Source organism: Cydia splendana, chromosome 7, assembly GCF_910591565.1.
Source record: "Cydia splendana chromosome 7, ilCydSple1.2, whole genome shotgun sequence".
Classification (NCBI taxonomy): domain Eukaryota; kingdom Metazoa; phylum Arthropoda; class Insecta; order Lepidoptera; family Tortricidae; genus Cydia; species Cydia splendana.
Genome location: NC_085966.1, coordinates 19,715,269 through 19,728,665, shown reverse-complemented (window position 1 = coordinate 19,728,665; position 13,397 = coordinate 19,715,269). Strand labels below are relative to the sequence as shown.

The window sequence follows — 13,397 nt, the reverse complement described above, 5'->3', positions numbered from 1 at the left end:
ACTCTTCAATAAAAGACAATTTTGTTCTTAAATCTCACTTTTTGAATATTTTATAAGCAATCGTTTTTACCCACCTAAATGAGTAAATACGGGTATTTATCGGGTGCTTTGAGTAAATACCGAGTAAATACTCAGTATTTACTCACCCCTACCCATCTCTACATACAAATAAATGCCCTTACCAGGATTCGAACCCGGGACCATCGGCTTCATAGGCAGGGTCACTACCCACTAGGCCAGACCGGTCGTCAATTATTTATTTTACATACATTATTCGCAGTAAAAAATATCAACGTATTTTGGGTCGCCCTGTAAGCTTGTAAAAATAAGTCTAGCAAATGCAATGTTACAATATATCTTCATTGGCCGACTTTCTTAGTATTCTCGTTGTTTCACTGATATGATCGTTGAATGTTTATACTTTACTATCAGTTACATGCAATGGATACGTATCATCCACTTCACCTGCACTTGTAAGTGCATCGTGTAACTTAATATCGATACCGCAAATACTTAGTATCATTTACTTGATCGTTACCGTGCTTCCTTGTTTACTGGGGAAACTAAAATATTGTAAAAACTGCCTCTTTCCCTACTATATTATTATTATATATGCGAAAGTAATTCTGTCTGCTTGTATGTTACCTCTTAGGGGTCATCCATTAATTACGTCACACGTTTAGGGGGAGGGAGGGGGTCAAGAAAATGTGACATATTGTGACATGGGGGAGGGGGGAGACACAAACTTTGTGACGTCACTTTAACTTCATCAGTAACCGAAATTTTTTTTTTAATTATTTTATTCGCTGTACATTTAAATAACAAGTTTTTAAAACGATAATCGTTTTTATTCTTTTAATTTTCTTTCCTAAGCAGTTTTGGGTTATAAAATTACTAATATTTATATCGTCAAAAATATTTTGATAAAATATTAATAATAAACTGAAATAAATGTCATATACTAAGAAAAAAGCAACGCCAAAGCAGCGCCATCTCTCTCGCTAGCTCGGTATCATCATGAGAATGATCCAGATAGAAGGTTCGAACCATACTGTTCTACCTTAGAGATGGCCAGGGGGCGCCACAAGCCTTCAGTAGGAAGTGCATATACTTGGAAAATTTGACTAATGTCGCTGTGGCCCGGTGGCCGAGTGGTTCAGGCACCTGCCGCGATAGCAGAGGACGCTGGTTCGATTCCAGCCTGGGGCACTGGAGGCCTTGGTCACTTTTTCTTAGTATATGACATTTATTTCAGTTTATAATTTATATAGTAGTGTTTCTACTTGATAAAAACAAATTAAAATATTTTCTGAAAAATAATTTAATTTGTTCAAATACTTCATAGTATATTAATAATACTTAGGTACTTACTTAATTCGATTTGGCGATTTCGTAGAAAAAATGTGACGTCACACTAGGGGGGAGGGGTTTGCCAAATGTGACCAAATGTGACAAGGGGGGGGGGGAGTGGTCAAAAAACCTAGAAATTCGTGTGACGTAATTAATGGATGACCCCTTACGCTTAAACCGCTGAACCGATTTAGATATTTAGAAGATTTGAGGTTATAGAGAATTTAATGGATATTTATTTGACCAACCAATTAACCAAAATATAATAAAATAAATAAATATAATATTAATTTATTACCAATGACTTTCTCGGAACTTATGTACGAAATATCATTTGGTATTTACCACTAGCTTTTCGGTGTTGGAAAACATCGTGAGGAAACCTGCATAATATGGATCAAACGAGGGTCAATGAACCTTATTGTGTTGCTGATTTGACTCCCATCATGGTAGTTAATGGTTTCGAAGATACCCAAAATCTTTATAAAATTCATAAAAACGTAGAAAGGCACGTTGCACTCGTGTAGACTTGAAGAGCAGGCGTTGCAATTCCACTGGTTGCTAAATTATCTCGCTAATTAAGACTTTGGCGCAAAATTCTTGACTACACTGCAATTTACCTACGTTTCACAAGCGCAACGGAAGTTAGCCCCAGTTTTTGAGTCGGATTAAACGGCGAAATAAATTAAAAACTACTTTAAAATAATAGGACATACTCGTAACTATACTTATTTAATTCAAGGGAAAACTTGTTAAGTTGTTACTATCAACGGATCTAAGTAGTTCCGATAATTATAACAATTTAGTACCTACACTTACCTATATAAAAATTAGATGTGGATTTTGTCAACCTTACACCAGTGTGTCCATTATTTGTAGATAACCGAGATTGTCGTAAAAGTCGACGTTATTTTAAGGGTAGAAAAATATTTAAAGTCTAATTTTCGTACTTTATCCATATAATTAGGCATGTAAACTTAACCGTTCTTTTTGAAATGTATGCGGTAAAAGTATTTTAGAAAAATGTATCCAAGTCAGTACGCGCAGAAAATACGCCGATTTTCCCGATCACGTCCTTAAAAGCTCAAAAAAAATCCTAAACTATGTGTGTGTGCCCGTTATAGGTGACGTGCACGTCGTCGATCGAGTCGTCAAAGCCGACGAACTCGATGTCGGGCAGTGTCATCTGCTTCACAAGCACGTTGATGTTGACCAAGCCTTGGTGTGCCTTCTGTAGCTTAGTGTTTGTGCCTTACCAGTGTGCCCGTTGTTGGTGACGTGAACGTCGTCGATCGAGTCGTCGAAGCCGACGAACTCGATGTCGGGCAGCGTGACGTGCTTCACGCGCAGCACGTTGATGTTGATAGGGCTCTGGTGCTTGCCCGTGCACTCTCGGTAGCGCTCGCCCCAGTGCGTTGGACCTGGGTAATACAAGAAGGTTGCAGCGTTCTGTCTCTTTAAACACGACACGTGAAAGAAACTTAGGTACGTAAATGATTAGAAATTTTTCAAAAAATTGTATAATTTACGAAAGTGCTTAGTGCCCCATATATGTCGATGCTGAATCGGCAAAATCCGATAGGAAAAGGCTTTATTTGCGCATACAATAAGAGCGAAAAAGTCGTCGTTCAGCTTTTTCGCTCTTATTGGCGGACATAAAACTTTTTCCTATCGGCTTTTGCCGAAAGCGCGTCCATATATTTGGGGAGACCTTAAGGAAACCAACCAAGATGAAATGGTAAATAGTTAAAGCCATTCGAATAGTAAATACCTAATGTATGGAGATGACCATAAATCACCATCATTCCTATCCAGTTTTTTACTTTTACTACGCTCCCGGATTAACAAAAGTCAACTGTCTAAAATTCACGTTCAGAGCAGATTCCTCCGGAATTTATTAGTAGGTAGATCATTTTCAGAATCAGAATGTATAATTAAATCCTTCAAAATTCTTTTGTTTGCCGAAATGAAATTAAATACTGTTCATTAAGTACTAAACATTTTTACCGCAATAAAGCATTAACATATTGACATTGAAGTTGTAACATACATATTATATATTATATCATTACTAATAGTGTGAAGTTTTACAATTCGTTCGATAAACACAACGGATAAATTAACCCATCAATATTACGTAAATAACTCTTCCATATAAATTATGCCTTAATTACAGTGATCTGAAATTGTAGGTATTTTAATAAGGGATTATTTTAAGTGGTACTAATTAGTGATCTAGTAACCTTTGTCACGCCATTATGCAGTCAAGGTCCATAATATGGATCATAGTTCTGAAGTATTTTCCTCCGAATGCCCCAGTTTCCATTTATCTTAACTCTGAAGGTTTTGTGACTGTTAGAAGTCTAAAGGTCAGTTGCACCAAACCGTCTGTCACCGTTAAAGAGTTCGCAAAATTTTATTGTGTGGAAGTCTGATAGAGTCGGACCAAAAAAAGTCTGCAGCGGATTTGATAGCCCACGCAGTGCAAGTGTCATTTATACGTCATAATTTCATAGAAGTTTGACGTTTAAAATAACACTTGCACTGCGTGGGCTATCAAATCCGCTGCAGAGTATTCTTGGTCTGACTCTAGTTCACTGTTGAGTGACGTTAGTCAGTCTGTCAACTGTGGTTGGTGCAACCGGTCCTAAGTGCAGTGCGAAACTACGCTGACAAACTGATTGAATATACCTACCTAAGTCCGCAGGGTTTTATAAAATAGGTATCCTATACGTTAAAGCGAACGTTTTTACGATGCGATGACAAACGGTTTGGTGCAACTGAGGCCCTAACACAAAAAACGAAATTCTGTATTTCTCATCTGCCTCTATCGCCCTAGCATATTCGAACGATAGAGAGATAAATAAATTAATAACGTTTTTCGATGTTGGGCGGTAGGCGGTAGACCCTCTGGCCCTAAAACTGATCCAATCAGACGGGACTGATCAAATCGGTCGATTCGATCAGAAATTCGTTTGGCGTCAATCTCCAATTTTAGATTTATGGTGATATTAGAGCCCTCTAAATTGAAAAAATGCCCCAGAATGAAAACACTGGCGTCACAAATTTATATTCTTGTGTCCGCACCTCATTTTATCGGTAATATCGGTCATTATCGGCGGTTGAATTCGGCGAGCCAAATTGGCGTTTGCGTCCGCACGTCCTGATTCGATCGGGCAATTGAATCAGATTGGTGAAAAATTGTCTAATCTGGATAAATACGTCTTTAAAACCCCAAGCTAAACAACTCACCGATGTTGCCATCGTATCCGAAGTCTTCTCCTCTTGTGAGGTCTGGTGCTGGAAAAGAAAAACAAAATAATTGTACTAATGCATGTACTAGGACCAAGAATTATTCTACAGATTAGTTTACAATAAATTTTATATTGTCAATGTCATAGAAGTATTAGAACAACATAAATTATTTTTTTAAATATTTTAATTTGTTTTATTTCAAGTAGAAACACTACTATATAAATTATAAACTGAAATAAATGTCATATAGGTACAAAGAAAAAGTGACCAAGGCCTCCAGTGTCAAGGCCTCTGCTATCGCTGCAGGTGCCTGTGCCATTCGGCTTTTTTTAGGGCACTGGAGGCCTTGGTCACTTTTTCTACAGTATATGACATTTATTTCAGTTTAGTGTCAATGCCGTTGAACGGTGGGCGACATGAAAAACATTTTTGAGCTGGACATTAAAATTTAATATCCATAAAACTTTCTATCAAATCCAGATCAATAAAATATCAGTCGATAGTTACCATCATCGCAATTTATCAAAGTTTCTCACGCAAACGTTTTTATAATCGGAATCCGCTGAAATGCATGTCGTGTACCGTGTTCACTATACACGCTTTTGTGCTCTACTTTGCTATTGCTATTTTAAATCGAACAATCGTCTCATATAAACTACTATAAGTACCTACATCCTTGAAATCTAAGTGCAGTCGACGTCAAAGATATATGTTTACATTTTTCGCCTTATTACAGAGGAGCAAGGTGCAAATTGTAAATATATCTTTGACGCCGACTGTACCTACCTATAACAACTACGTGACTAATGGCTCCGTGAGCTACAGACCTCGCAATTTTATTTTGAAAAGAATACAATAACGATAAAAATTAAAATCATTATCTACCTCTCTATCGCTCGAATGTGAAAAAGTAGCCAGGCAGATAACGATTTTCCAATGTCGAGAATCGGTTAGGAAATGCTACCTTTATAGAAGAACAGACGAACATACGGAAACATTTTTGCCCAAGCAGACGCTTCGCTCGCTCATTCAATTGGAACATACGTACACTGGTTTTTTTGAGGCATGGACTCGGCAAAATTTGGGAATACTACCCCTGATTGCGTGCCGGAAAATTGTTATTACTATCCAACGACGCTATTGTACTTAGTTACGTACAATACATGCTGGTATGAGTGTTTAGGATGCTAATCTATTCTCGTAATCCGCGGTCTTAATTTCTCGTAGGTTGGTATTATCTCCGTTCGAGGTTTGGTTTGGCTTTCAAATTATACTGACGTACAAACTTAATATTTTTATTTTATTTAAAGGAAAACAGTTGTTTTTTTTTAAATATTTCTTAAAACAAACAAAATTCTAATTTAGCTATTTGGTTTTAAATCAACAAACAAACAAGAGTTTATCCCAAAACTATAGTACACCAATTTTGACACCTAAGATGCGTTTAACATAATCTATAGGTATAATATCCAACCAGGTGCCATTTTTCAATGTAAACAAAGCTTGTTTTTGACGTCGCATTTTCAAAAATTAGAATTACAAAACTTTTGCTCGCAAAAAACAATAGAGCGTCTCATCGAATTAGTTCACAAAGTGTCTAAAGAAAAAATTTTTGTCAACCGTTAAGCAATAGGTACTCTTTGCGTCAAGAAAATTTTACAATTCATCTCCATCATAAATTTGTATGCACTTGCATTATGTTCAGTCGTATTTTTGGTAGTCAACGAATTTGAAGTCTGAACCACTTATTACTGTGACACAGTGACAATAATATGCGATCTTTCACCGCTTTCATATTTTGTCTTCTTTAGAAACTGTTAAAGTCATATTAAATGGCTTGACGAACCTCAAACCACGTTAAATGTTCATAATTTAGAAGCTTTTAGGCCATTTAGGCAGTAAAATTCTACATTATTTTTTGACAGTCACTGATTCGTGAATCGCAACTAAGGGCCATATCACGAGCTGTTATACAATAATAAAATCGAATATTGCTCCGGTAAACTAACTTTAATATCACTGAATATTGAATATAATAGTCATTTGTTCATTTTAACTGTGACCAGTAAAGTTATATGTTGCAATTGTTCGTTTCATTAAAGTGACCACAAGAAAATGAATTGCGGCGTTTTCACTTTTCCCGCAAAAAGCGGTGAAGCAGCCGTGATGAAATCGGGCTCCACGGTCAGTTACTAGAAGTTACTATTGAAATGGTCCGCTGTATGGTATTGGTAGCTAATGGTACATTAAATGACCTTGGTTAATTCTTTTAGGTACCTATTTAGTGGCTTAATATTTTTATCTATGCATTTGATTGCGAACCATGCATTGGAAGTAAGGTTTTCGGTACGTACCTAACGTTTTCGGTTTGTTCGATAATTGTTTCGTTGTATGTAAATATGTTACCGCTCATGTGCTACCACTGTCCACCTTAAGAATAATGTTGGATTTGACACGGCCATTAAACTTTTATTAAATTATTACATGTCTTGTTAAAGCTAAAGCTGGAAAATGGCCCTTTGTGTACTCTACGTTAAGTTGGGAAAACTAGGCCATTTCTACTAACTAGTCTATCTACAACCTATTAGGTGGACGGAAATATTTAAAGTATCATTTTTATAATCGACCCACAGAGTAGGTACATTTCTAACAAATTATGACGAATTACCGAGAACGTAGTAAAACACTATACGTAACAGGAAACAGATTTTGTAGATTCATAAAGTGCGTAAGTGCGAGTACGCACAATAAATTTCAATGGGGGACAATGTAAGGGGAAGTAAGCCTACACATTGCTTGAGAAATATTGTTTTTATTGCCGGAACGAAGCCGGCCATCCTTTTAAAGAGATATTAACATCTTTTTGGATGGAGGCGTTTGCCTTGGAGAGAGCGATGCCTTTGCGCTCAAGGCGGCGGTATAGTTTTTTTTTTCGAGTTTTCTGTGACCAACGGGATGTCACAGTATGGTAAGGCCTATCACAACCCGTTCATCCGTAATCCGTATCAAAGAGGCATAGTCGGCAAAGATTGTGCCCTTGGAGTGAGTTGACCAGTTAGTTAAAGTTATCCGCAAGTACCGATAGGCGAGTACTCGCCAAGGGCACTCTTAAACAAATATCCACTCTTTTATTTCCAGTATAAAATGTAGGATTTGTATTTTATAATTATAGTTAATATAGTGTAAGTATAATTTTTTGCCTTGTTTTAGCGCCGGTATCTTCTCCGGGCTGTGGTAGGTTATGACATTAAGTGCATTGTAATTATGCCTAACTTGAAGAAAAAAGATTTTCATTTCTGTTTCAATCTTGTATCCCAACTTTCATCCAAATCCGTATACCAGCTGATACGTGTGATCTAGTAACAAACGTAAACATTGAAACAAACTTTTACTTTTTTAATATTACTAGGAATATAATTAGGTAGAATGTACAAAGAATGTGTACCTATTCACAAGGCTAACGCCCCTATCCGTTATACCCGAAGACAAAGACAGTTGTTAAAAAAAGTAATTAAAACTAATCGTAGTACAAAACAGCCGGGGTACTGGCGCGTGTCAATTTCATTGATAAAAATAAATTTATGCACTTAATAATAGTTGACCTTTCGTCATTGCCAATGCCTCGGCGTGCCTATTATGCAATGTTGAACTGCAGAAGAGCGAACAATTGGAGCACGGCTTAGTCGGATACAAGCAACTCTTGTTTCATGTGCAATTTCATGCTTTGCCGTCATTTAATGTGGAGCCGATTAGTATTAACTGTTTAATGTGATGCCATGCCCAGCTATCTCACATATGAAAGTACAGGATTGCCATCATGTCCGTTTGCATAAGTATAACTTAAAACGTTTGCATAATAAAATTAGACAACGGTTATCAATAATCATACCTTCTAAAGAAAAATCTAGCTACAAGTCTTTGTCGCATATTTTACAAATGTTTTTATATTATTTTATTGAAAACACGTTTACATGACATTACAGTGTGTAACTAATGCGCCATGAAAGTTAGTTACACACTGTAATGTAAAGTATTATGATACATGTATAATACTAAATTATTACAGTTAAATAACGACGATCGTCCATCCTCTCACAATAGGCGTATGCGATGCAATATGCGTATGTCTCCTCAGACATTCACTGCACACAGCCGTGCATCGCCACGCAAACATATCGCAGTCAGTAGCTGATGTCAGGACTGTCAGGAGCGCATTCAACAGTGTGAGAGCACGAAGAAGTGGCGAGTTCTTACGCGACACAGTGCGAGCCGCCGGCACTGTCATACAGTCGTACCAAACGGCACGGCAGCTCTGGACAGTTTGACTCGCCGCGCAGGACCCGCAAAGCCGTAGATATAAATGATATACATAAATGTAATCATGAGACAATCCTATATAAAATATTATTATGGACCGAATACTTGCTACAGTAAATTCGTATTGGCTCGCATTGTATTGCAATGTAGGGTCAACGTATAAGTACTCTCTAGAATAAAAAATAAACTGTTTACATTTTCAAGTTTACCCTGTTGATTTGTAAATCTAATTAGTGCTGACTGTACCTATACGTTATATTAATGTAATTGTGGAAAAAGTAGAATGAGTATCTATTTTAATAATAATAATATACGCGCACACCTCTCGACACCCCTGAGCCGCTCACACCGATGTTGCTCCTGGTCGTCTTCGCGACGGCAGTTTCAGGGGCCCATCTAGTGCGCGGCAAGTCATCACCTGCCTCGATAACTTGTGTAAACATTGTTATGGCAGGTGTCCGTACGTCTTTGTAATAACCCAGTCTCATAGTCCACCCAAACTTAAATCCAGACTGGTATACTGTTCTCTTTTTCTACAATAGTCCCTTAGCCTGCTGAGACAGGTTCATGGGTGTCTATTGTTGCACCTGTGAACGGGTTCCAGCAGGCGTTCTACATGACATAAAAGCTCTCCAAGGGGCCTCTACGTGTTGGATCTGTGTCCCCACGCAAGCCTATCAAAAAACCGGGATTATAGGCCCGTGATATCCAAGGAGATAATAATAATAAATCTTTATTTCGAAGCACATGACTCCATAGAATTTTATATTAAAATATTGATTAACTTGCAATTATATAGTCCGGCTGGGTTGGGTTGGGCCTGCGAGCCTGTGGATAACACTGGATACTTTTACGAACCAGGCAGTCCAATTTCCGCTTAATGCAAATGATTTCTGTAAATACGTGGTTGTTCTCATCGCTTATAGAGCGCAACGTTCAGGGGCATGAGGCCTAGCCAAAGAGTAGTATTAGTATATAGAGATAACAATCGTTGATAGAAAAAAACTTAAATTTTTCGTAGCATGTCTTCTCGATACATTTTTTCTATACGTTTGAAGTTTGTCGATGTATGATTGTTATCTTGGCTAGACCCCCTACAGTGCGAAATGATAATTCGCCCAAATAAAACTAAGTATTATGCGAAAGATAGAACAGAAATAATTGAATGAACATCGGTTTGCCAACTAGACTTTCTGCGATAAGTAATATAGTAGTAAAATAGAATTGGGAAAAAATGGTTGGTATTTATTTTGATTTATTATAGGTACCTACTTAATGAATGCTACCATTATTTATTTATGAAAGACAACATTATTTATTAAAGATAAATATGTGTAATAATATTTGTGGTTATTCCATAAATCAACCCCAATTGTGTAGGTATGTTTTCCCGTCCATCTCTATCGTGCATCAGGACACTAGGTCATCAATCAACACAGCCTATTAAATTAAAGGTCACTTACAGTATTTTAATATTATGAATAATATGAATGTTATGATAATATCATGCTCCAAACCAACAAGTACCTACTTAAAAACAAAAGTGGAGTGGAAAATGACTAAAACTTTGAGGGGAGGATCCTTAATAGGTGGGACTTTATAATTAGTTTGATTCTGTAAATATATGTTTATATGTGTAGGTATACAGGGTGACCTTAGCCATTGGACAAACCCTGAAATCCCACGTAGGGTTACTTCTCAGAAATGCTCTAACGGTAATATTTTTTTAATTAGAACAAAAGATAAAAAAATAAATTAGCAAACAAAAGTTATTCCCAATAATCGACAACAAAAAGAAACATACTGTATTAATCATTGGCAGTGCTTTTGACAATTTGTTTGAAAATGTGCGGCAATGATGACATTTGTCAAAAGTCAGAATCTTATTAATGTCATAAATAAAAAAGATAATCAAAACGGTCGAAGAAGGTTTTATACTATTTATTACCTCAGGAGCTACTAACACATACAGGTTGCTCCAAAGTAAAAAAATCGTAATTTGTTAATTTCTTCGTAACCGCTACACCGATTGTTATGATACTTTGTATACTGATTCTAAATACCCTAATGCATATGTACATTTCGGCTTTGTCCAATGGCTAGGGACACCCTGTATATAGATACAGAACCTACAGTGGACATAACTAATCGAAATTTCATTATATTCCTCTCTATCACTCGATTATGCCAGCGAAATTTCGCGGTATACCCCCAGGCTCTCGATGGATGGAGAGGAAATGTCATCAAAATCAACGTCACTGATGGCATCAATATCGAGTAGAATAATATGCACCTTATACTTATAAGGATACCTTTTGTAATTATTAATATTTATTAGGGTGTCTAATGTTCTCAGTATACCTTGTATTACAAAATTGCTTCTCATTGGAGACATAATATACAATATTATACCTACTTAATTTGTTCTTGCTAACTATGAATAAAATACTTCACACGTTTTTATTACGCCAAATGTGAGCAATTGAGCATTCAACTATATTGTACCTCTGCTCTATTGTGCGGTACCTACATATGTATTTAATGATATATTAAATAGCACACTGAAAACATATTCCCATTGTAAATAGTTTTTTTTTGTATAGGTACCTCTATCTACATTCTACATGATGCAAATTACGCATAAGACTTTACAAAATACCTCTTATCTAAGTACCTAAGTATGTAATATGCGCACGACTTTATTAACTTCTCTTAATAAATATTCTTAGCCAATAAACACGCGTTATACTCAAAATTAGCTTCAATAAAATGTTCGATACCTACTATTTTGATACCAACATAATATACTGGAATTAACGACTACAAGCAAACAATAGAATCTGGTCAGTTATTGTCACAACCGTACTGTGACAAATTTTACAAGAATGAGCAAAGCTGGGAGCCATGGCGATTGGCTCCACCGCAGAGATTAAAGATAGACAGAGGTAGGATCTCTTAAGACAAAACTTTGGCTATTATCTTTGCCTATTATCTTTGCCACAGATAGAGTTTAAAGGTAGACAGAAGCAGGATCGCATAAGAAAATACTTTGGTGATTGGCTCCACCACATAGTTTAAAGATAGACAGAGGTAGGATCCCTTAAGACAAGTCTTTGGCAACTCTACCTCAGAGTTTGAAGATAGACAGAAGTAGAATCGCTTAAGAAAAAATTGTGGACTTTACACACACAAACAGGCCTGATATATTCAGGTACATACCTGAATATAAACACCAGAAAATCGTCGTGTTATAAAATCCCAGTTTCGTCTCAGCGATTTGATCTCTGCTTGTCTTTTTACTCTGTGGTCTCCACACCTCGAGCCACTTACAGACTTTAGGCCTCCATTGTCCATTCGTGAAACAATTGCGCCCGAATCCGAAACATTACTCAGTGAATTGACTACCTCTTAACACAAAGTGTGATATAATGATGACATTAAAGTTTGCTCGGAAACTCAGTGTTGCTCATAATTATAAAAGTTGTCATAAATATACTTTTGGTCCTTTGACCTTTTTCTTGACAAATAAAAAAAATCGTAAGTCCAAGTCTCGCTAATAGATCAAAAAAAACTCCAAATAAGTGGTAAAATAAACTGCATAGTTAAGTAGTAAGATTGCCTAGAAAAGGGTAAATATCAATAACATTTTTTTATTAATTTCACTGACGCGATTGTATTAAGTACATAATATCTACTTGATTATTAAACAGGTAAGAGCTGACCTAAGTATTGCCACGGATACCTAAATAGTAAAACTTAGTACTAGGTATATATGTAGGTATATTGATTTATCGGGTAAGTATGTCCCATCCCATGAGGATATTAAAGCTTACCCACTTAATGATGACATGATGATATGACATTCAACCACAACAGAACATCATTACTATTAATTATAGATATATATAGCTTCTAGCTAGTCTATCATACACTAGCTCATAAACAAATCAAACCTTTTCCTGTAAATTGTGTAACTGATAGCGAATCAATCGGACCATTTTACCTATATGCATTAGATTTACTTTTATACAATACTAGTAAAATTATTCATGAAAATATTGTCATCCTGAAATTTCTTAAAAACTGTTGGAGCCTACATATAAAATACAACAACTCCATTGTAGTATTATTTGTCTCAGCATGCTATTATAACGATAGCTCTGTTGGTATAGAGCAAATTGGGTTTAACTGAAGACCGTTTCAATCCCCTTACAATTTGCAATGCCATAAAAGTTATATTTTTTCAACTGCTACAAAATTTTAAATTACAATCCTGCATAGTGCATATACAATTTATAGTATAAATACATATAATACGTATATATATGTAATATAGTACCAAGGACAAGAAAATTGTAATTTATTGTACCAAAGGACCTTGGTACCTACTAGCATTCGAACATGGTACATGGTTTGCGAGTCGAAGGCAGCGGGTAATTACCATCGTTATTAAATAACTCATTAAACACGTGCCA

General features: G+C 36.3%; 1 protein-coding gene across 1 annotated transcript in view; it reads right to left on the bottom strand.

Annotated features, from left to right (window-relative positions):
- Window positions 1-13,397, bottom strand: part of LOC134792423 (putative carbonic anhydrase 3) — a 48,864-nt gene that overhangs the window by 8,549 nt on the left and 26,918 nt on the right. The window contains exons 2-3 of the mRNA XM_063763722.1: window positions 4,603-4,650; window positions 2,607-2,771 (exon numbers count right to left, since the gene is read on the bottom strand). Coding sequence (XP_063619792.1) covers window positions 2,607-2,771; window positions 4,603-4,650 — 213 coding nt within the window. The remainder of the gene's footprint in view (window positions 1-2,606; window positions 2,772-4,602; window positions 4,651-13,397) is intronic.